This window comes from Lepeophtheirus salmonis, chromosome 6 (genome assembly GCF_016086655.4).
Source record: "Lepeophtheirus salmonis chromosome 6, UVic_Lsal_1.4, whole genome shotgun sequence".
In the NCBI taxonomy this organism is placed as follows: Eukaryota; Metazoa; Arthropoda; class Copepoda; order Siphonostomatoida; family Caligidae; genus Lepeophtheirus; species Lepeophtheirus salmonis.
Genome location: NC_052136.2, coordinates 16,789,769 through 16,814,358, shown reverse-complemented (window position 1 = coordinate 16,814,358; position 24,590 = coordinate 16,789,769). Strand labels below are relative to the sequence as shown.

Genomic DNA, 24,590 nt, shown 5'->3' with positions numbered 1-24,590 from the left:
TGAGTTATCTGTATTATTTCGATTCATTCATGCGCAAGGTGTTGAAAGAAAGCCGTTGTCGCATATGTACAGGATCATTTTCATACCTGTACAGTGAACGCTGTTTTAAATTAATATCAATAATTATCGTTTTGCCAAAAATGACGGATGCAGAAGGGGAAAAGATTGAATTGGACTATGACGAGGCAACTGTAAAGGGAGAATTGGCTGTCAAAGTTATTTGTTTAGGTGATAGTGCGGTTGGGAAATCCAAGTAAGATAAATTGATTCAGTTAGACCAGGGTTCTGGAGCCATAAAGACCACATATTTTAACATGTAATTCCGTAAGAGGAGTACAATAAATGCAAGTTAATGTGTTCATTTTAGGATGTTGTTTTTTGTGGGGTGGGGGGGATTTTTTTGAAACTGTTCTAAAAAATTTCAAAAAATTAAATTTTTTGCTCTGCTACATAATTTGCCCTAATGACCTATTTTCTGATGAGTTTCTTTTCTTTCTGCCAAATAACTTAATAAAAACCAAAAATTATATTATTTGGGGGAGGGGGCTACAGCCTACTCCTGCGGACGCCCTTGATAGTGTTGTGCCACACTGAAGATAACAGCGGTCAGCAGGGTTGCAATAATAATGTTTAACGTTATCATTATTTTATTAAAGATTTGTCTGCGAGCCAGATGCAGTCATCAAAAGAGCAACATCTGGCTCGCGAGCCATGAGTTCCTGACCCATGAGTAAGACGAAATAAGTAATTTTACATAAAAACTCTGTATATGTATAGGTAGAACAATCGAGTTGAAATTAGATTCTCTTAGCATAATTGCTATAATAAATAATAATTATTGTTTTAAAAGTACGTACGTTTGTCAAAAATCTAAATATGTGCCTTTGACAACAAAAACGATTTAATTAATCATATATAATTCAATAGAAAACGTACTATGAACGTTTTGATATTATTTATTTCTTAGACTTGTGGAGCGTTATCTAGTAAATGGCTACAAACCACAACAACTATCCACTTATGCACTGTCATTGTTTCGACATCGACTTAATGTTGAAAATGAGGAAGTATTAACAGATTTTTGGGACACTGCGGGTCAGGAGAGATTTCAATCCATGCACCGATCTTATTACCATCAGGCACATGCCTGTATTTTAGTATTTGACTCTACACGAAAAAGTACTTACAAAAGTCTAACAAAGTGGTATTCTGAACTACGGAAATACAGGCCATACATTCCATGTCTATGTGCTGTGAATAAAATCGATGGTAATTTTGTGTAACAGATAATTATTTATTTAATTACATCAATGTAATTATTTTGCAGAAAATATGGAGATTACGAAAAAATCATTTACTTTCGCGACCAGGAATGATATTCCTTTATACTACGTATCAGCTTCTGATGGAACCAATGTTGTAAAGGTAGATCGGTGACATTTAATATGCATATTAATATGTATATATTTTTTCCTCCAGCTTTTTACAGATGCTGTTCACAAGGCTATAGAATATAAGAAAAATCCAATTGATATGGAAGATCAAATCCTTGAAGAATTAGATCGAATGTAAAGAAATTTTGAGTAACTCATATATATAGGAATATAATATTATGTCGGTCACTTTTTATCCTATATTGAATAATATCCTTTCAATGATAGTGTGCAATTCACATACAATTATTTATTTTTCTCTCACCATTGTCTTGTGATATTTTGCGAATAGGAATTTATCCTTCTCTGTAAAACACTTATTCGCAAGGATGTAAATATAGACAAGTACCATTGAGTTTTTTTACCTTGCAAAAAAACAAAAAAAAACGAAAAAATCAATTCATTTTCTCACGAACCAGGAATTTACACAAGACTTTATTTATTCAAAAAAGTAAATTATAGATAAAAACAATGGACATATTATCATATTAATCTGCAAAAAGACCAATAAATGTATCTGATATCTGATTTATCAGATATCTAATATAAAAATGATATCAACACACAATATCACAACTAATCATTATATGAGGTGGCCGGGCCTTTGATGAAAAATAAATATAATATAAACAAGTCTGGTCCATGAGATGCCTAGACAGATATTATATAAATAACAGGGGGATATGTCTCTTATGAAAGAAAATTATCTTCCTTGAATAGTTTGATACACTATTAAGAACAAACTGAAGATTTTTTTAGCTAAAATTGTAATGTTTATTATCTACCTCAACCCATCTCTAAATAATCCCTATCAAATGAGATTTCTGTTCTGACTCCAAGACTGACACCCAAATCCTTATGAAGTAGCATCAAAGAAAATATTGATAATAATTAACTAAACGCTTTTTTAATTGAACATGTGATTTAAAAAAATATATAACTTATAAGAATCCAATTGAAAAGAATAAAACAACATCATTAATTATTATAGTTCACAAATTTATTTCTATTCTAAAATTGATGATCAATTAAGGCATGAATCATGATATTCCACGACTTTGCACTAATTAACGATAGGGAAAACTTTTATACATTACCTAGGTTTATCCGTAGTAATGTACATTTTCATAAATTGCGTAGTTAAATAATAAAGTCTAACAAAATTTAACCAACCTAAAATGACTATTACTGAAAGAATATACTTGTTCTTTGATGAGCTAGATACTTTGAATCCATCTCCGTATCAGAATCAACATCTGAAAGGGAATAAAGACAGGTAAAAAAATGCTGCCCACAAAATTTATTATAATTTAAAAAAACAAACATCAAATTATAGTGTAAAGACGTCATAATTTACGTTGTTTCCTGAATAAATCATTAGTCTAATCTAACGATTTACAAATACAGCTCTAAAGGCTCACCTCAGACTATTTTTGAAATGTGATCAAAGAAACACTATTCCGTGGGATTGATTCATACTTTAGGTGTGGTTGAATGGCCATTGGCTGCAAAAAGGTAAATACAAGATTAGTTTTTTTATCAACTCAAACAGAAAAGCGTTAAACTCTTACAAAACAATTCCACCAAAATGTCTAGTTGGTTAGCTACTTTCTAGATTAAAATGTACAAAACAAAAACACTCATAAGTAGTAAGTAAAATTAGAAATCCGTTATGCGATCTATAAGGGGAGGTTTACACTATTGATCTCAAGGAAAGTATTATTAGTGATCACAACGAAGACTACATACAAAGTGATAAGTTAATGCAATATACAAATCGAATAATTTCAGTACATTTAGCAATGGCATGCTCAGAAATGAATGCAGCATAAGTCAAACACATTAGCAATTTAACTTGTATTTATCAAAGGGAACAATTTTTTTTATATGAACAAACATTGGAGAAGCAAATAAGCTGGGGCACAATATTTAAAAGGTTATAGATAAATCAATAACGTATTTGATTTTGTAAATAAATAAATAAAAGTATTATGATTTAATTGAAATATATATTATATATCATGAGCAATAGTAGTCTAACGTGTGTTGAGATGAATCTTCGGTTGAGTAACAAGGGAATTATATTTTTTGTTTTGTTCTTTCATTTGAATTTAAAGATTTTGAGGGAATTTCTATATAAGGATTGTATATTGTGTACATGAAGGACTGAATTTATTCGGATTTATACAATAATTTGTCCATCAGTGATATCGCCAGTTTCCGCTCTACCTATAATATTTAAATCTGGTCTGGAATCAGATGACTTTTGACAACGTTTATTGGATCTTATCTCTGAATTTTGCGCTTCAACCACATGTATTTCTTCCTCCAATGTATTCGCATCGAGTTCCCCCTTGGCTTTGAGTAATTCTGTTCGTATGATTATTTCATTTGTGAGATACGCTTCCCTCCTAATCTTCTCCTTAAGTCCTGTGTTGAAGTTAGGAATGATCCAACGGATAGCCATAACGGACATATTGACGAAATTTTGGTATACTACCACGGTACAGAGTCGGGCAGCCATGACGTGCCAAAATACTTGAGTTACTTCATATTCCTTCTCGTGCCCAGGGGGATAGCGGTAGCCATGGTAGAAACAATACTCAGGTGTTAAGGATGTTTGAGGCATTGATGTCGTACTAAAATCGTTGGGATTGAATTTTGATAGAGTAAAATTGAGATAACCTTTCAATGTTTGGTCTTCACTATATCGTAACTTGTAAAGCATTCGTGGAACGAAATCAGAAGTGAATGCAATAATTAACCCCTAAATGAGAATACATAACATAAAAGTCTGATTTTCAATGAAGAAAAAATGAGAGACTCACATTAGTCAAAACTGCTATTCGACCAACACTATCCAGAATGTTTAACCACACTCCAATATCCTTAACTCGTTGTGCAACTGGGCGTCGATGATGTACTAACAGTTTTTTGGCGTCAAGACGAAGTTCGAATAAGTTATTTAAGAGTGCAAAAAGTGGAGCCAAGGGAAAAGCAGTCACAAAGATTGTGATGAAACCATATTGAATCACTGCAAGGAGATGAAGTTAGTATGTAGATTGAGTATATTATGTATGCAGTATGATATATAATTGAATGCACAAAACGACGAGGAGAAAATGAAAAAATATTGACTTATTAGAATGACTCACCCATTTCCAAGTACTCATAAAATAAACCTTGATTGCCATATTCAACCAATTTATAATCTTGAATCCATTGAGGATAAACACATTTTTCCTCCTTATTTATACCAGCCATGACTGTTAGAGTATTTAAGATTTTCCAAATCCTTGGCAATTGGTACTCAACTACCGAGAGTAAAAACTGTTTCCCAACGAAAATAATAGCCATTTGAAGGCAGACCTCCATATAGCAACCACCCGGAGAGCATTCCTCTTGACGATGCCCAAAGATACGAATGTAATTCCCGGGGTATCCAACAAATCGGCCTTTGAAAAAGGCAATGTAAAAAATAGAAGCGTAGTAATTAACAAATTGAAGCAAATAGATTTTCAAACTCAAAGAATCATCAAACTGTGTTTGAGTTCGATGAAGTTCTAACTCTGTAAGCTGTATAGCGACGTATCCATAAACCTGGTTAAAGATAAGAATACAAACCAGATTGATGGATGCGCCCGTAGAGGATATGAACAGACTAGCATGGCTCTTAATTGTCTCTTCATTTACCAAACTAAGTGCAACAACCATTGACATTCTATACAAAATAACACCCACGACAGCAACAAAGCCTAAACATATCATAAAAATCACTGTCGAAACAGACAACAGTAATCCGGGAAATTTCCTTTTCCAAAATGGTAGTCTAGGTTCTGTTGTTTGAGTTACAAAGTTAATAGTTCTTTCTTTGACGTCCTTCAGTTGAGCTAAATATTTAGGCCGTGGATGTTCTTCTTCAGGATCATATCCCCGAACATTCCAACGATGAGTAATTTCCTCTGAGTATCGTCGCCAAAACTCCAAAAAAAGAGCGGCTTCAATAAAGAGTAAACATAAAAGTTTTGCAACTAAATTAACATTTGATCACTCTAACTTACCCCAAAATGACATAAAAATAGCGAAAACAATAGTCATTTCATTGTCAAATAAGTACATGATTTTGGAATGAAGGCAACTTTCCCGTAGATCCCAATAATCACAGAATACATCACAGGCAGGGCACATATACAGCGTTTGGTTACGTGTCTCAGGTAACTCTCTGCATAAGGATTGACTTGGAATATCATATGATAAAGATAAAACACCATATATGAATACAATAAAACCAAATATTGCTGGAGGAATGAGTAAGTTCGTATAGAACCCGAGCCATGCGAAATAAATTGCAATCTTAACACCATAGTAATCTCTAACTGCATCGATAGGTTGATACTTTAATATTTTAGAAAATGAGGCCCATTCCTCATAGAGTAATTTTCTTGTGCCTGTGGAAAATTTTTTAAGGCCCCCATCGTGAAGTGGATAAGATGCCGTGTAGGTTCCATCAGATAAACAACGGTCGATACCAAAAGCAAATTCATCATAAATATCATCGGAGATTCGTTTCCTTTTTAGTATAAATTCTACGATACGTGATCGCATATAAGGAGCAAAGAAATCCGGATCGTCTGTATCGAATCTGGAATAAATAATGTATAACTCTTATACTTAATGATATGATACAATATAATAATATTAATAAATGAAATAATAGTTAATATCTAATTTAAAAAATATCAAATATCAAAAAAGTTCCATTCAATTAAATAAGTTACTAATAGTAAAAAGAATGAATTACAGGTATTCCTTGTCCCTAGAGAATGTAGCTGTGAGTTCATTGGCTTTTGACTTGAACAACTTTTGGTCGACTCGAAAGGACTGCAAAAATTGATCCAACGTTGTTTGAACGCCTTCAACCACATCAGTAAATATTGGAACACGAAATGAGTCCATTTTTATTTCGGTAATGTGATCAAATTTTTTCATAGGAAGTCTAAGCTTGAGTATTTCAGCATAGCGCTTCAAAACAGTATCGGGAGCATGAATTTTGATGAAATGAAGGCCACTTGGCTCTCGAGGCAAGTGCTCTAATACAAGTCCTTCTTTTTGAAGGTTAGACTCAAAGACTCTTCGACGCTCTGCACTAGCAATTTTAGCATTCCCACTCTCATTCCAAACGAGGATGAAATCGATCCGCATTCCTTCAAAGTCTGCACATTCCATTGTATCCAATGCAAGATCATCGGCTCTTGGTGTATCACTATCATTTTCATTTTGAATTTGATTTAAATCAGTAAACTCTGAGCGGATTGAAGAACCCTCCTCATTGATCATAAGCACTTCCTCTCCCATCGAAATACTGAACACAACATATATTTATATATGAGCCCTTCACTAATCAACACCCAAAACCGAACGTCAATCAGCTGTCCTAGCTGTTGCCTACTACAATGTAAATGTAGCACACGCTTTTTGCCAATTCTGCTACTCCCCTCTCGCAGAGACAGTTCTGTACTTAGTCTTGCTTTTCTTTTCAAAATGAAATCTTTGTAGTCACTACTCACTTTTCATTAGAAATAGAAAATCAATAGAATATGAATATCTGATTTGATTGCAGATTTCACTATCATTATGCAGCATTAGTCATTGACTGCATATTTCCCGAGTCACACAATATTTATCTACTCAAATTCTCTTGATTACCTAATCACTTCCTTATTTTATGACATAGCGTAGTTATACATAAGGATTTAAACTGATAGGCACAAGAGTTCACATTTCCATATATATATTATTTGAAGGATATTGATAATATCAATTTCATTGTATGAAACTTTCTCTAACGCTCCCAAATGATTTTATTTTACGCAGGTATAATTACGTATCGTTCAGTCATTATTTGATTGAAATTAAATGTAGATCCATATTCGTACTATTAAACCAATCTAATTAAATTTGTTTATTTACTTAATAAAAAATACGTTAAGATGAAGGTTAAAATAAATAGTAAATACATTATATTATGATTTATTTATTTCTACTAACCTTGGTTGCGATCTGTTTCATTATTAAGGTGGGTTACCACATCTATCGAGAGTTTGTAAATAAACGTGTGTAAGTTTGGAACGGACCAATAGGCTATATATTTTGAGGACTTTTCATATTATAATCTTTAAATCTCAACAATTCTTCATATCAAAATAAGGAGGTTTTGTGATTTAAAATGAACTCTGTTTTGAGGAAAGAAAATGCAACAAAAAAATTTTTTTGGAACCATTTTAGTTACTCATCAAGGCGTTATCTCGCAAACGCAAAATACCCTACGTAAATTTATGTCAGCTGTCGATTCCCTCTACTCCCTTAATACGTCATGGCTATTTCATAATCTATTATTTTTTTATAAATACACCAAGTAATAAGTAATAAATATTCTATACATTATGCTCTGTTTCCAAAAGAACAGGAATACAATTTCTTGTTCATCCCTCGTCGTTTGTATAATACATATATATTATTGGTCATTTTGTTATTTCTATGAAGAAATTTTGCTTATTTGTTCATAGAAATAATATATCCTAATATAAATACTCTTTTAATCAGATATTACTAAGTAATATTATAATACAGTATTGAATAAAATACTATGTAGATTTTAATAATATGAAATTTATTTTAAAAATGGTGAAGGTATAATATGACAGTGATAGTCTGCGAGTATATAAGATTTAAATAGAAGTGGTATGATTGACTTATTTGGCTAACTACCAAATCCATTCGGGCTTTTTCCTGTTTCTTTTTTGGGGAGAGGTTGCGTATTACAAAACAGATAACGACGTGTCATATGTACAAAGATTATAATATAGAAAATCCTTAAAAATTCATGTTGTATTGGTCCGTTCCAAACTTACACACGTATATTTACAAAATCTCGATAGATGTGGTAACCCCCATTCAAACCAAGTAGCGAAACGGGACAGTTAGGCTGAGGTGATACAATTGTGCAGCATTTCAACAATTTTTTGCAAAATGTCGCTTTCATATGACGTCACTCTGTGATTTTTTTTACTACTGTCGTAGGCTGATATGTCTTAAAAAGAGTGATTAATGTAGCACGGCCAGCTCACCCCCTAAAATTGTTGTTGGTAAATAAGTATAACTAATAACTTATTACTAATAAGATATTTCCCAACAAATATTTCCAATAATAAAATATTTTATTCATTGATTTTTCCTTTTTTGAATTTCCCACCAAAGAGAAGAGGCCGGTATTTTCAATGGGGTGCGAGCAAGCTAATAAAAAAAATTATACCGCTAGATGACGTGTCATACTTCGGCCTTGTTCATATAATTGAAAGAAAGAAAAACTACGCTGAATGGCATTTACATATCTCAGTATACACCTCTAAATCAAAGTCGATTTATGTTAAAGGGTTTTTTAATGTCAATTTTTAATAAATTATTAAATTAATTAATTAAACAGTTAAATTTGTCCTTCAAAAATAAAGTATTATTTTCAGTTCGTGTTTGCACAAGATCATTATGTAGTATGTTTCATTTAATAATTAATTAATATGAAATATTATTCTTTGATTGATCATTCAATAAAAATATGATTCATTCATAAGGTCAGTATAGCCGATAGTACTTGCACAATTAGTCAAATAGATTTGGAGTGGCATAATTCTAATGTCTGGATTCAGAACCAATATCACAAAATATTATTACAAACTATAAATCAAGAACTATTAAGAATGATTGATTCTTAGATGTGTGTAGTTTTAATAAAAAAAAATTATGTTGATTTATTATTTTAGGATCTGATAATTTAATTTCTAGGGTCAGATTTAAATAGATTCTTGAGGTTGGATTTATGATACTTAGAGAGCCCAGCTCCCAATCTGCAGCTGTTTTAAAATTTGCAACTTCAAATCATAGGTAAATATACATATTTTCTGTGTTACAAACCGACTCTGTAAGTAAATACATGTGACTTTCCTGACTCCCGGCTAACTCATCAGTGATAATTATTACTTCATGGGAATTATATGTACCCAGTTACATTATTTTGATCCTGTTAAGTACATAAAAGGTGATATTGTAATTGATACTGTCGCCCTGATGTTTCCAGTTGGTTCTATTTCGGCACCAAATATAAGAATCTGATTTATCCCAATAAATTAATTACATTTATATATGCAACATTAATGGGTGAATATTTCATATTATTGGAATAAAACTTATTCTAATATCAAATCCGTGCGTAAACATAAAGCTTTACAAACTCCTGGCTCAATTAAATGTAATTACTCAAAATAATATTACTTTGATCCTTCTAAACTTATGATTTGAGGATATGAGTAATAGATACATTGCCTATGAAGTTTTTAATCCCTTACTGTTCAGCAACTAACATATAATACTTTATCATCATTATGAATTAATTATAGTATTATTCGAAGTTCAATGGAGGATATAATATTTAATATTATTTGAATGAAACATACTATATAATCTTGTACAAACCCGATCTGAAGTTGACACTTTATTTTTGAATAGCAAATTCATCAGTTTACATAATTAGTTCAATTATTTTTTGACGATTTACTTTAGAAAACCTTTTAACAAATATCTACTTTGATTTTGAGCTGTGAACGTGAAGAGAGTACAAAATTATCGCCACAAAAACAATTTTTGGGGATTTAATATGATACTCCAAAATGGAAAAATTAAATAAAATACAAATTGATGGTGATATAAAACTACAACAACGACTAACTATTACTCTTTTATAATTGGCAAAGATCATATGAGGAATTTGTCATAAAAAAATGAGGGTTTTCAACATAACAGGTTGCGTTAATGAAATTGATTAAATGTTTAACCAAAAAAATTTTTTTGTATTACATTTAATATTATAAATTATCCAAGATTAATAGAAATACATATTAATCTAAATATTAAATTGTATAAGAATCAACGGCTGATCTACTTCTTATTTATTTTAAGATATTTTCCGACTTGTCGCCTCTGTATATTTTTCCTCTATGGTTTGAATTTTTAAAAAAGGAATAATTAATATTAATAGGAAGACTGATATATTGCAGGTTTTCATATATACATTTTTTTAAATTTATGTTCTTGAGGATTTTGACAATTTTGACACCCTTATTGATGTATTTTATAACCCATATTTATTAATAATTGTATACATATTATTTCTGATGAGGAAAAATGTATTTCCATAGGGTCCGATATCCAACGCTTTTCTTATTTTTACGTTATGACCACACCTCATAAATACTATATTTAACTAATTAATATAAGTACATTCTAATAAAGGATTTAAGTTTCTATCCGATACCAAGTTCTAAGTAATGTCAAACGTAATTGTGACGTATGTATTGTTTAATCAATAGTATCATTTTTATAAATGACACTCACCATAAACTATCAAAAACACTTTTGGTGGAGGACATTATATAATTATCATCATGGATGAAAAAACAGTGGATCGTATTTTTGCAGGAAGCCTAGTTGATCTACCCCCTGTTAGTTCAAAAATTGTTCGAATATTCACATCTTCTACTTTTACGGACATGTTAATGGAGAGGAATACGCTTATGGAGTATGTTTATCCAAAAATCAAAGAATATTGTCGGGAGAAACACGGTCTTGAATTCCAGGTTATAAGTCTTCAATTGTTACTTTAATACATTTTGTAGTCAATAGTTGTGAGTGGTAAAATAAAAGATTTGTTGACCTTTAGACTACAACCGTACTATTTATTCAAATTTTGTTAGGGGAATAAATGAACGGAAATTCAATCAAAGATGAGACATGAGGGTGATATGTATAAACAAACACATTTACACTGACACATTTAGTATAAATTGGCATTTACAATATTTTAAGGAAGAAAAGGAACTCCAATCCTATAACTGACTACTGTAGATTTAAACTTATGTAGATTTATTACTTTAAAAAAGGGATGGCAATTTTCGACAACTTTCTAAATTGTTAAATGTATATATTTTAGGTAGTAGACATGAGATGGGGTGTAAGAGATGAAATGACAAACGAACACATGACTACAGATCTTTGTATGACAGAGCTCTGTAATTGTCAACGACTCTCCATGGGCCCCAATTTTATTTACTTTGGTGCGCAAAAGTATGGATATCGTCCTATTCCCACGACCATTGTTTCCAGCGAATTAGCGCAATTGAGAGAAGTTCTTGTCACCATGGGAAATGACGTTAGTCTTCTCGATAAATGGTATCGAACAGACTACAATGCAGTTCCTCCAATTTCAATTCTTCAACCTATTGATACGCATTTGATTCATTTCTTGAACAAAAGGGTCCCTAAATTACAAGCAAGGGATGCGGGTATTTGGTGGGGAACATTACCCAAAATGCAACTTATGCTTCGAAAAGCCTCTCATACTCTCTATGTGAATGGTAAGATGAATCACGAGGAAATGCACAATTATCATATGGCTGTCACGGAAAGAGAGGTCATCAATGGATGCTTGAGTGTCCTCAATGTGAAGGATCATGTCATCATTTATACTCGAATAATAAACAATATCAATCTTCAAAATATCAAGAGAGCATCAGCCTTTATCGACATTCAGGATCGTAAAGTGGATCAAGAGGCCATCAAACTCTTGGCTCACTATAGGGACGAGCTCTTACCAAAGAAAATGAAAGATAACAATGGTATATACAAAAGATATAACGTAGAATGGATAGGAAGGGAGGGATTGGCCCCGGAAACGCATGAGGAATATCTCAATGATTTCATCAATCATTTTTATAAGAATGTGCTCAAACTAGTTAATCGAGCCATGAGGAAAGAAGATACTTCCGCTCAAGGAAAAATAGTGACAGAGATCCTGCAACACTTACATGCATGTAATAACTCTGTTAAGGTTTTCTATGGAAGAACTCAGGAATTAGAACAATTGAGAGAATATATAACAGGAAAATCCACAAAGCCGTTTGTACTTTACGGTGCTGGGGGATCAGGAAAAACAGCCATGCTCTCCATGGCAGCCTGCAAAAGTGTACAAGAATGGCTCCAGCCTGCAAAACCCTTATTAATTGTTAGATATTTAGGAACAACGCCAGATTCTAGCTCCTTAGCCCCTTTATTAACTTCAACTTGCCAGCAACTTTCCTACACATTCATGCTACCCTTTGAAATGATCCCAGATGACCTGGTTCCACTGACAGCACATATGAAGGAACTGTTGAATCAAGCAACAGCCAATCAGCCCTTGTTAATTTGTCTTGATTCTGTTGATCAACTGGTAGGATCACAAGATGGCAATAAAATGTCCTGGTTACCAACCAAATTACCACCCCATTGTAAAATAATTGTTTCATGTACTAAAGAGGATAACAATCCAGCGCTCTGCCAAGACTATGAATTATTAACTAAAATGATTGATGAACCGCAAAATTTCTTGGAAGTTACTTCACTAGGAGAGGAATTGGCATGGAAAGTTATAAAATTATGGATGAAAACAGCTGGAAGAGATTTAAACAACTATCAATGGAGAGTTGTTGCAAATGCTGTAGCACGGTGCTCCTTACCTATATTCTGTAAACTTGTATTTGCTGAAATTTGTCGTTGGAAGAGTTATTCTAAGCCAACGGATACTTATTTGGCTCATAGTGTTATGGATTCCATTTTCTTACTCTTTGAAAAGGTTGAAACAAAGCATGGTTGGCTCTTAGTATCACATGCTTTAGCATATGTAACTGCAGCTAAATCTGGTGTGTCTGAAACAGAGGTTGAGGATCTCATATCCTTGGATGATAAAGTACTTGATGATATTTACCAGTACCATTTACCCCCTGTAAGAAGAATCCCTCCACTTTTGTGGACCAGAGTCAGAAGTGATTTACCCGGATATTTATCTGACTCAGAAGCAGATGGAGTGAGTGTAATTAATTGGTACCATAGACAATTTTGTGATGCAGCAAGGGACCGCTATTTTAAAACAGAGGAAGATACTCTTTACTTTCATTCTATGATGTCCGATTTCTTCCTTGGAAAATGGGGTGGTGGCACTCCCAAGCCATTCAAGTTTACAGAAATTCAAAAACATCGCTTTGGCTTAAAATCCAAGGATTCTGAAGCGGATCGACAAGTTCCAGCCATGCCACTTGTTTTTTATACAAAAGATGGTAAAATTTCTAGGTATAATTTGAGAAAATTTGGAGAATTACCCTATCATCTCATACGAGCTAAGCAATTTGAAGATTTATATTCAAATGTTTTATTCAATTATCAATGGTTATATGCTAAGATGTCAACTTGTCCACTTCAAGCTGTACTCAGTGATTTTGAAGATGCTTGTTCATTCGTTGAGGATAAGGATGTAAAAAGAGAAATCATGTTGGTCGCTGACTCATTAAGACTTGGTGGAGCTATTTTGGGACAATATCCAGATATGTTAGCCCCTCAACTCGTAGGTCGCTTACTCAGTGAGGTGGAAAATAACAGAAATATTGCTAGTCTTTTACGCCAATGTGATGAACAAGGACTGATACAAAATGCTTTGGTTCCTACATACCATTGCATGCATACTCCAGGAGGACCTCTCAAATATTCGTTAGAGGGCCATCAGTTTGCCATTTTTAGCTTTAAGCTTACATCGGACTCACGCTATATTGTAAGTGTTTCGAATAAGTTTATAACGTGGGACGTATCTACGAGTGACTTGGCAAGACAAGTTCACCCTGGAGTTGAAGGTCTTATGATGGAATTGGAAATAAGTCCTGATAATAGATATGTATCCGCTTATACCAACAATAATCAAACAATCTTGCTTAACACTCTTATTTCGGAATTTATAATAATTGATAATCCTCTGGGAAATACTGAGACAGTACAGGGACTCTGTTTACTAGATACAAATCTCATCATTTATGGACAGTATACCTATGTGACTTTTGATCTAACAGGAAAAGAAATTTGTAATAAAAAAGTTGTAATTGATGCGCCAATACTCAAGATGTCAATGATTTCAAATGAAGAATTTTCAATATTTTATTGGTCTGGGGAAATGAACGACCCTTCAATGTCATTAGAAACTTATAAGAATGGAAAAGGAAGCAAGGTTCTTCAGTTTTCAAATGGAATTGCAATTAACAAAGACCAATCACGTTGTTGGGTCTGCGACTGCTCAAATGGCTCGTTCGATGTTTCAGGTTATATAAACAAAAACGATAAATGGATTAAAGAAAAATCTTTTTCAAAGAATAAGTATCCTTTACTTCAAATAGAGTTGTCACAAGACGAGAGGATTGTGATTGGAACATTTATGACTGGATTTCAAATTTGGATGAGATTTTCGAATGAGTCTTCGACCTTATTTCTACCCTCTGGAGTTCGAAATATATCAACAAAAATGAACAAATCCAGTTCATGTGTCCTATCATCCAATCATACCTATGCTATAACGGGTATAAGAAAAGAGCTTTATATTTGGACAGTCAAGGATGCAAAATTAGTCAAGTGCCTTGATGCTCATTTTGCACGAATCATAGATATCCAGCAACTAACAGTTGGAGCATGGAATTGTGTTATCACTTCATCCATAGATAGAACTGTGAAAGTATGGAATATGAATTACATATTTGAGCAGGTTCATCACATAGATCGTCATGAGCTTCAAATTGATTCAGTAAGCTTAAGCACCATGGCCGGCATAGCTATTGTCGTAACACGTAATTGTATTGGAATTTGGGATATACTTACAGGGAAATTAAAGAGTAAACTTGCAGACTCTGCATTAGGAGCTATTGTGACACATGCACTAGTTTCCTTCGATGGAAATTACATAGTGTCAGCAGAGTCTGGTTTTGTCATTTATTGGAATGTTTTGGAGGAATCCGTGATTTTTAAAGAGGAACAAAAAAATATATTGCAGGTAATATTGTGCTCTTATAATTTTTTAAATTAGGGATTCAATATTCCTCCTTTGAAATTGCTCATTTTTTAAAGTAAATTACATCAAAACCTGAGCAATTTCTTTAACGACTACTCGTTATATAAACTGGTATAGGTACATCTAATCCAATTACATTAAAAAAAAAAAACTTTGTTACTCTTGTAAATGAGATGACTTTGATAGAAAAGTTGAGGAATAGAGCGGTATTCATATACCTCACTACAATTTGTCATTCTCCGTTAACTAATTGAATAAATATGTATCATCCACGTTTATCAATATGGGTTCTACAAAGTGTGTTGAACAATCATTAGATAATCATTTTTCTTCTACTGACATTGATGTAATACACTTATGTTTGTCACTTAACTATTATCCTTCAATCCAATTATGTAATTAAATCTATTTGTAGGTTATGTTCTATGCTGATGAAAAAAAATGTTTTATTGTTTCCAAAACTGGTACAGTTGGAGAATACAAGGCACTCTGTGTTTCTCGAAAGTTTCCCGAAGGAGATACCTTATTTAAATTTGAATTTCCGTACAAGCAATTCAAAAGTGTCATTTTAACTTCAGATTCTCAGAATTTCGTTGCTTATGGCTATGACAAATTAAAGGATACCCTCTTTATTTACCATGCAGATGCCGGAGAATTTCTCCACAAAATCCTCGTAAAATATCCCAATTTCAAGGAAGTCACAAGTATTGTGTCCATTCCAGATAAAGGAGGCCAAGTGGCTCTTATTGATCTGGATAAAGGTAACATCATGGATGTAAAGAACAAAAAATTTATGAGGTCAATTCCACAATGGGGAGGCCAGGTTAGCAAGGATGGAAAGTATGGACTGTATGCTCCATCTAGAGGAGGACTTGACATGCTGGATATCCGCCATGGAAACGTGATTAAAACTCTTATTCCAAAAATAGCTGAAGGGATATTTAACGTCATTTGTAAGTTTAACGAAACAAATGAGTATGTGTTATATTATCACAGTGGACGAAAGACCCTTCGTGTTTTTCGTGTCTCCGATGGAGTCATGATCGCAAATTATAGAGTACCTTCTGATTTGAGTTCCCTGGAGAGTACTAATGATGGAAATAGCGTAGTTTTGGGAATGGTAGATGGGAATCTAACCGTTCTAACAATTGCTGATCCCCTTAAAACACACATAAAAGAGTATTTAAAGGCTTTGCCTTCTAGAAATGGAAGGATTAAAAATCAACTTCCACATTAGAAACAGCAAATAATGAATAAATTGCATGATATTTGCGGTAATTGATAATATGTTATTTTTATAAATAGTCAAATTGAAATAACTAATTCATTGAGGCACACTCATAGTTAATTAATAAAAAATTAGAAGTATATTTATAGATATATATATATAACTATATATGCGTTAAGTAATTCCTGCTTAGTAATCCCCATCTTCAGGGTCTTTATCGGACTCGGAGTAGTTATCCTCTTCGTTCTGTTTTTTAAAAGCTCGATATCTTTTCATCATAAGTTCTTTAGCATAAGCATAGAGTTTAATATCTAAATGATTCAGTTGTTCTATTCTCGATAAAACCTCTGGACTCAGCTCTTCCAAAGTACTATCTCCCTGAACCCTTTGATACTGAGTAAAATTGACCTTGAAATTAAGATTGAATATTTTTTGGAATAAATATTGAGAAGCAATTTGCTCTTCAGTGAGGCCAAAGAAGGTCATAATCTCTAGATTACGCTTAGCACTTTCAAACAGTATGGTGTCTCTTTCTCTGAAAGACATGGATAACTTATCATAACAATTGACTAGAGTGAGATCTGCAAGCATCCTAGTCATACGATTCACTGCCAAATTACTAGAACAATCCATGAAATCCCTTAAAGAAACATCTTCCCAGTTTTCCTCGGGTGGTTTGTAGCAAGGAGGTATTTCAATAGATGTTGCTCGGCGTCCGTTGCAAGTATGTTTAGAATCTTTCCAAGTGGCTCCACGTTGTACATGTCGAAACTCTGAGAGGTAACGACTCACAGGCTCTCTGAAATTGATTTTTTTTTTAAATGATGAAAGGCAATTTAAATAATATTCATTTATATGTAATTATCACCTTAAAAAAGTAATGTAGAAATAACGCCTCGTTCCGGGCCCTTCCGTTTTGCTTAAATAGGGATCTACACATGCAGTAAGCTCAGTCCAGTCTGCATGGAGTCCGCATTTCCATCCTGTAGAATATCTACTAAAAAGCCAAGTTTTGTTGGATCCCCCTGGTCTAAAGCAATTGCATTTTAACTTTTTCTTCCTTCTCTTTTTAGGCCTTTTTCTGGAGCTATAATTATTTTTAAAGCATGAGCACGGGGACTCTAAATTAATGTCCTGAACAAGATGTTTCCCAAAAGTGGTTCCTCCTGTCTTTTGAATATGTAGAAAAATCATGACATCACTTCCATTGAAATGGAAGATAAAATTGTCCCGTTGAGTAGATTCAAAGTCTATGACATTGGGAGGGGTTGGGAGGATATTGAGATGGGGAGTGAATGGAGAGGAGGAGGACTCATTCCCTGAAGATGAGAGCCATAAAATTCCCAAAAGACATGTGCATAAAATGACAAAAAACACATATCGTTTATTCAACCATCGCGATCTTCCTCTCTTCAATAATCCCTCCGATAAAAGCATTTCGGATGACTCTTCCTCCACATTCATTTTCCATTGCTCATTCTTCTATCACTATCCAAAAGTCATTGATATAATAATATAAATCTCTTAATCATTAATTAATCCAGCAGTGAGTAGTAAATACTAAATTAAAATAAGTTAACTACATATAACCATTGGCATTTCAACTAATCAACAAAAAATATATGAGGAATAAATAAAAATACAGACTGAGGTAGCGACATCTACGAATTAATTTTAATTTACAATAACTAGCTACGAACATACATACACGCTCTCAAAGCTAAATAATAACACTGAGACTTGTGAGAACTAAGAGCTCCTTCTCTCCCCTCTGCTCCACAAGCTCTTTGTCTTTTCCATTATCAGCATTCAGCACCCATTCCAAACTGACATCATCTTCATCTCCTTTCTCCATCCTTAATTCTCAGTCATGAACTCGCATTCTATCATGTACTTATATCTTTTGCATGAAATTAAATTACTATTTACATCTTGTGATCTCATCTTTGCATTCAATTCTCAGATTAACCACCCAATAATGCAGGGGGGCTAGTTATTACTTATCATATATTATTATTTATTATTTGATATACTGTTGTGTTTGACGTCGAACCTGAAGGTGTTTAGCCCTCTATTTTATGATCTTGGAAGTATACTTAATGGAAAGCCATCGTATGTAGAGAATTGATCCATTAGTTTAATTATATATATATATATTGTTTTATTGATCGATCCCCTAAATATCATATATGTACCTGGGGTGAGTGCCAAATTGTCGTAATTGAGAGGTAACGACTCATTCTAATGTTTACTTTACATAATGAAGCTTAGAAAATCCATTATTTCATCATGAATTACTGTGTTTTCTATTTTTTACAATAAAATGGATCTGATAAATTCATTTTAGCAGTCTTTTTGAATATTAACCTTAAATAATAGACTTCTAAGATGTCATATAGCCAATAACACTATTATTTGCAATTTTGAGCTTTTTTAATTTGGCACTCAACCCTCGTACTCCCTCGTGGCTTATGAATAGAATGTATGGAGGACTCAGAGTGCTTGGTTACTATATTCTTTTCTTTAAAAAGTGCAATTTATTATAAATTATCTACTGTAGCTCTCGTTTAAACCATGTCCTATTTTTTTTTTTTGCGTAATATCACCAGACACCAGAAACAAAAATTTAGGTTTTACTAGAACAAAGGTCTTATAAATGGTTCACATATAAATCTTTTTTGTATCATTCTACCTATCCTCTGATAAGAGGAAGAAAAAAGACACGAAATTATATTTTGACAGGTAATTAGTCAATTGAAGAGCTTAGAGTTAATGCTAAAAGTACTTAAGTCACAAAATAATCCTTATGCAGGAGAAGAATTTAAAATTCCAATTTATTTCTTGAAGCACAAATGTTTTCAATTCCAACTGTAATTTGGCTAAGGGACCGTGTTATTTAAGGAAAATATTACATTTAGTTTAAATTTTGGCATTTTGAAGACTTGATTTAAATATTGAGTATTTTTAATTTTAGAAAAATTTCGCCCAAATCCCCGTATTAAGACAGGTTTTAGTAAATTCAAAAATATATTGTTAGTATAGGATTATATTATATTTTATTTGGAATAGAGTATTTTTGTATGACGTCATCATTGTTGACATCAGACATATTGGGGGTCTAAACAACCAAACTTTGTAAGAATAAAGCCCCGGTTTTATTACAATTAATGAAAATGGTGAATTATTGTACTATATTGGTCAGTCAAAATGAGGCTGACAAATAAATTGACTTAAGCTTTCACTGTCTATCAAAAATATATATCTTTAACAGCTACGTTTATTATATAATAGCCATAGTACCCGGCATTGTCCGGTTTTATCGGGCGTAAAAAAACAACAACTTTGCTTTAATAATATCGTAGATAACTCTCCTTTACATTCTCAGCGTTACATTGCGTCTTTCAAGGGCACACAAACACGTAGTTACTCAAAACTTAAATATTATCTCCTCAAGAATGAAAAAATAATGAGAAAAACTTGAGAGATAAAAAAATTTGTTCATGTTGCCAACAACAACGACTCACACACTAAAAAATGCTTGGGATTTACAACCCTAAATAAATATACTCACTCCTAACCTTTTCTTTTTTTAAGATGACGCGGAGAGGAATAGCTATACATGCTCGTGCCTACATTTCTTGATTAAGTAGTAACACTCAATAATGATCATTTCTAAATAGAAACAGACTTTGTTTTATTAATATAGATTAAAAACTAATAGTAACATCTACTAAAACATTCTTATTACATAATGTAGACAATAAATCAGCAATTACATATGCAAGTATTTTCTCCAATTAATTATCGTACTTTTATCAACCACATTTTTTTTTTTTTTTTTTTTTAAAGTTACCCATTTTATAAGGATATTAATAGTGTTTATTAATTTAGGTACGATACAAACATAAAGTGTCCCTCTTTTTTCTTTTTTTTTTTTTTTTAAATAAATAAATTGGTATTTACGCTGCGAATTTTAATTTTGTATGATTTTTCTTTCGGAGTTGACTATTCTTCATGAGTTGTACTATAACTCGGCTTATAAACTTTTTGAGCTTTAATAGCTTAATACATTCAAAATCGACTATTAACTTAAAAAAATATTGATTTTCGTCAACTTCTAGACATATCCAGTCAACTAAATTAGGGTTTTGTAAACTTTTGTCTATCAACTAGAAAAATTGGAATATATTACATAAGTCACAAAATTTTTTTACACTTGCAAAATGTAAAATTTTCTAATGACAAATTTAGTTGGCTACGATACATTGATCTGTGCTTATGTACAGAAAAAAGTCAATTTCACCAACTTCCGGACATCTTCAGTCAACTAAAGGTAAGATTTGGTAAACTTTAGGCTTTTGTCTATCAACTTGCAATATTTCATAAAACTATGTCAGCCAAAAGAACCATTATTGGAAAATAAAAATTGTGTTTCTTACTCACAAATGCATTTAGTTGGCTATGAGCAATGGAGAATACATACATATATCTATGTCTAAGAGAACACTTTTTTGCCAGCTATAACTCTGTGGAAAAAAAAAGTTTAAATAGCTCAATAAATTCAAAATTAACCTTTTAAAAAGTAAAAACAAATATTACTGGCCAAATTCTCCCCTCTCCCCCATTATCAGTTATCCCACTGTCATAGTTTTTATGTTACAAACATAGATGGCACATCTTTATAAACATAACTTTTAATTAAACATTTGCTGTCATATTATAAGAATTTTCGAGGATTTGTTTGTGATAGTTTTGTTTAGTTTTAGTTAAGAAAACGTGCAATAATTTAGCGTTAACCCTCCAACAAATATAGATGATTTCGGTTTCAATGAAATTCTATTCACGATATACATCGAAGGAAACTATTTACAGCCTTTGATTAAGTAATTTTTGACTTTGTGTAACATACCGGGCCGTGCCGAATTATTTACCGATTTTTGTTCAGAACATATAGCGGACAATAATGACATTTGAATGACTTGAGAAACAATTTATTCATACATTTTTAGAATAATAAAATAGTTTGTGATAAAATTTAATCAATGTAGCCACCATTTGACTCAATGACACTGGTCAGGCGACGTCTGAAGCTGCCACAGACTTGCTGGATGTAATCGGCGTCCATGGAGGCCCAGGCCTTGTTGACAGCAGCCTTTAAGGCATGTATGTTCTTGTGTCGTTTTTTGCAGGCCTTGGTCTCCACGTGCGCCTAGATAGGGAAGTCTAGTGGGTTAAGATCTGGGCTCTGAGGGGGCCAGTAGTTCTTGGCCAAAAGTTCATGTTGTCCTTGAGCCACTCCTGAGCTTTCTTGGAAGCGTGGGCGGGTGCTCCATCTTGTTGAAAAACAAAACCCAAGGAGAGTTGCCGACTATGGATTTGATCCACGGAAGGACCTTGGATGCCAGAATCTTCACATAATCCTATAATCCTCCGCTGTTAATCTGAGCCAGTGGAGAACCATACCGGCTTCATGACCTTCCCGTTAGATCTCCAAACATCTCCAAAGCTCACAACACGGTCATTTTGCCTGTTGAAGACAGGATCAACCGTAAAAGTTTTCTCATCTGAAAAAAGGATGATGCGTCCAGATGAGCTCTTGATATCATTCAAGATTTTCTTGGCACGCTTAAGTCTGACTTTTCGCTGACGTTCAGTTAGCAGAGGGCGTTCAGTACGCCTCAAGGACTTTCCTCCAGCCCTTTTCAATGTCCTTGAAACAGTTGATGTCGACGTTCCCATCTTTCTGGCCATGTCGGCAAAGGACCTGTTGGGAATCCTCTTGAATACTGCTTTTACTTGCCTTGATGAGACAATGGGCTTCCTGCCAGCCCAAGAGGAATGCTTGAGATCACCCCCAGCCTCCAAGCGCTTGGAAACATTGTAAATTGTCTTCAACGAGGCCCCAACCTGTTCCTTAATGTTGTTATGAGGCAATTGTAGTCGGTTATACAGTCTTAGCTAGTACTGCAGAAAATAATAAATTATTGTTGGACCATTTAATACTAGAGCTTTATATGGCTAGATAGATTCAAAATTATTTCAAGAACTTATTATAAATCAATGGTCTTGTAATGATTTATGATCACAGCTATTTATGCATACTTCAACAGCTCAAACGACGTAGTACTAAAAGATGGATAAAGATTGGTTCTAGGAGGATTTTAATTTTTATAGTTATTTTAGACCTATTCATAACTATTTACCAGTGCTATTGTGATACTTACGTGTCAGAACGGATACTGTGGTATTGACACATTTAAAACAGTAATCTATAAAGAGGATATTGGAACGGATACTTTATAGCACCATTATGTAGCTTAAAAAAAAAGCTCTCCAATGACGTAATCACCTTAATTTTTAAGTTGGGTGCTCCTAAGAAAGCAAGATTGAAAATTGTCTTTGAAAAAAAAAAAAAAATTATGTACTAACTCATCCCTTCCCATACCCAAACAAAAGATTTCCTATATGTGATTTCGAATTACCCTTAACAACATTTTTGATCGTAAAAGTATTGAAATACTGATTTTGGTACTCGAATCGTAGTAAAAATGGGGTTTGGACACTTTTTGTCACTGGAGGAGACATGGTAAAGTAGTTATAATTTGTCTTTTATTAATTGCTTCTCAAATTATTATTGGAGGAAAATTTTTTCTGAGAGAGGGGATTGCCCCTCCCTTTTAGACCCCAGAGATTCCTGCCAATAGTTGATTGAAATGACATGAGTAACAACATTGGACATTCAGAAAACAGCAGTTGAAGAGGCCTAACAATTATGTAACCTACCTTGTGATTACATTGTTTGAATTAACAGGTCTTGAGCAATAATAATTATCTCCCTACCTCTAATTCGAAAAATCAAGTGATATATATTAGCACTGACATGAGATACTATTTATGGATCCCATTAAAATAAAAAATTATACAATTCATTATTTAAATGATTAAATATATGAAACGTAATTTATTTATTAAGATGGCTTTACAATCATAATTATTAAATGGATAGTTTTTGTAAATATTTTTTTATTACTCGAAGCTAGCCATTCAAGGATCGTCTTCGAATCATGTTACCTAAACAATCCAAAGAAAATTCACAGCTCACTTCACCATCAAAGCAATAACATTTATTGCAATCATCTGATGCAATAAACTCCTCGCCATTTAATTTGACTTCTTTATCAAACTCGCAAGAGCCTTTAGGAGACTCTGTGGTTTGACTTACATGATAAATGCAGTCCTCTTTTATGCTCCCTGTACAAGAAACGATTCCATCGATGCATCGACATAGGTTACAACCATCATCAAAGGTTGAGTCTGATACAAAAGTTCTTCCATTGAGGACACATTTGTTTCCTATGAGCTTTTGCGTCAAAGAGCAAGATACGAAAAGAGTGACGAGAAAAAAGGTCTGGATGGATTGAAAAGGTGTTTAATCATATAAATAGGTAGATACAAAACTTACTTTCATCATGTTTCATGAGACGATATGGGATTTGATTCACTATTAAGTGGTTGTTGTACATAAGTAGACTACGCAGTAATTCTGGAGATCTGAGCTATTTATGTTTACCAACAAAATGATAACAATAAAAATACCATGTGGGCAATTATAAATTATCCTTTAAACAAATTTAATAGAACAGGTTTATGGAGTGGAACTAGGGATTTCACTTTGATCAAACCAAGTGAAATATTTTTCTATAACTAATATTGTTATCAGTACAGTCTGACATAATATGAGGCCCCATGCCTATTTAATGGCTCCTGTATGTTTGTCTTACAAGGCGTATGAGTATAATTCAAAAAAGGCCCATCACTTAAAGCATCGTTTTAAAACTCATGTATGTTCAATATATCAAGTAATTTTAGCAGTGCCGGTTTTAGAGGGGGGAGGGGTATTAGGTGCACTTAGCCTAGGCTTCACACTTTTTCGTAAAAAATAGGACCCCTATTCCTCAAGCTA

The 24,590-nt window shown here is 33.1% G+C and overlaps 5 protein-coding genes across 6 annotated transcripts; 2 read left to right on the top strand and 3 right to left on the bottom strand.

The window, feature by feature from the left end:
- The first annotated feature begins 2 nt into the window (after window positions 1–2).
- LOC121120342 (rab-like protein 2A) lies at window positions 3–2,418 on the top strand. The gene is made up of 4 exons (XM_040715193.2): window positions 3–253; window positions 968–1,269; window positions 1,328–1,425; window positions 1,480–2,418. The coding sequence occupies exons 1-4, from the start codon at window positions 30–32 to the stop codon at window positions 1,570–1,572; spliced, it is 717 nt and encodes a 238-aa protein (XP_040571127.1). The 5' UTR covers window positions 3–29; the 3' UTR covers window positions 1,573–2,418.
- Window positions 2,412–7,516, bottom strand: LOC121120337 (anoctamin-1). Of its 2 annotated transcripts, XM_040715189.2 has the most exons (7): window positions 6,235–7,516; window positions 5,495–6,075; window positions 4,589–5,431; window positions 4,262–4,467; window positions 3,663–4,200; window positions 2,855–2,938; window positions 2,412–2,689 (listed from the first exon to the last, which is right to left on the bottom strand). In XM_040715189.2, the coding sequence occupies exons 1-6, from the start codon at window positions 6,786–6,788 to the stop codon at window positions 2,907–2,909; spliced, it is 2,754 nt and encodes a 917-aa protein (XP_040571123.1). In that variant the 5' UTR covers window positions 6,789–7,516; the 3' UTR covers window positions 2,412–2,689; window positions 2,855–2,906. The 2 variants fall into 2 exon arrangements, with proteins under 2 accessions (XP_040571123.1, XP_040571122.1); XM_040715188.2 differs by lacking the exons at window positions 2,412–2,689; window positions 2,855–2,938 and having other exon boundaries at window positions 3,276–4,200.
- Window positions 7,517–10,850: 3,334 nt separating this feature from the next.
- On the top strand, window positions 10,851–16,767 carry LOC121120333 (NACHT and WD repeat domain-containing protein 2). The gene is made up of 3 exons (XM_040715181.2): window positions 10,851–11,119; window positions 11,473–15,381; window positions 15,815–16,767. The coding sequence occupies exons 1-3, from the start codon at window positions 10,928–10,930 to the stop codon at window positions 16,634–16,636; spliced, it is 4,923 nt and encodes a 1,640-aa protein (XP_040571115.2). The 5' UTR covers window positions 10,851–10,927; the 3' UTR covers window positions 16,637–16,767.
- Hs6st (heparan sulfate 6-O-sulfotransferase) lies at window positions 16,744–18,277 on the bottom strand. The gene is made up of 2 exons (XM_040715182.2): window positions 17,496–18,277; window positions 16,744–17,426 (listed from the first exon to the last, which is right to left on the bottom strand). The coding sequence occupies exons 1-2, from the start codon at window positions 18,089–18,091 to the stop codon at window positions 16,817–16,819; spliced, it is 1,206 nt and encodes a 401-aa protein (XP_040571116.1). The 5' UTR covers window positions 18,092–18,277; the 3' UTR covers window positions 16,744–16,816.
- A 5,279-nt stretch (window positions 18,278–23,556) lies between these two features.
- On the bottom strand, window positions 23,557–24,333 carry LOC121120887 (von Willebrand factor C and EGF domain-containing protein). Its single transcript, XM_040715786.2, has 2 exons — window positions 24,090–24,333; window positions 23,557–24,035 (listed from the first exon to the last, which is right to left on the bottom strand). The coding sequence occupies exons 1-2, from the start codon at window positions 24,096–24,098 to the stop codon at window positions 23,664–23,666; spliced, it is 381 nt and encodes a 126-aa protein (XP_040571720.1). The 5' UTR covers window positions 24,099–24,333; the 3' UTR covers window positions 23,557–23,663.
- Window positions 24,334–24,590: the final 257 nt, after the last annotated feature.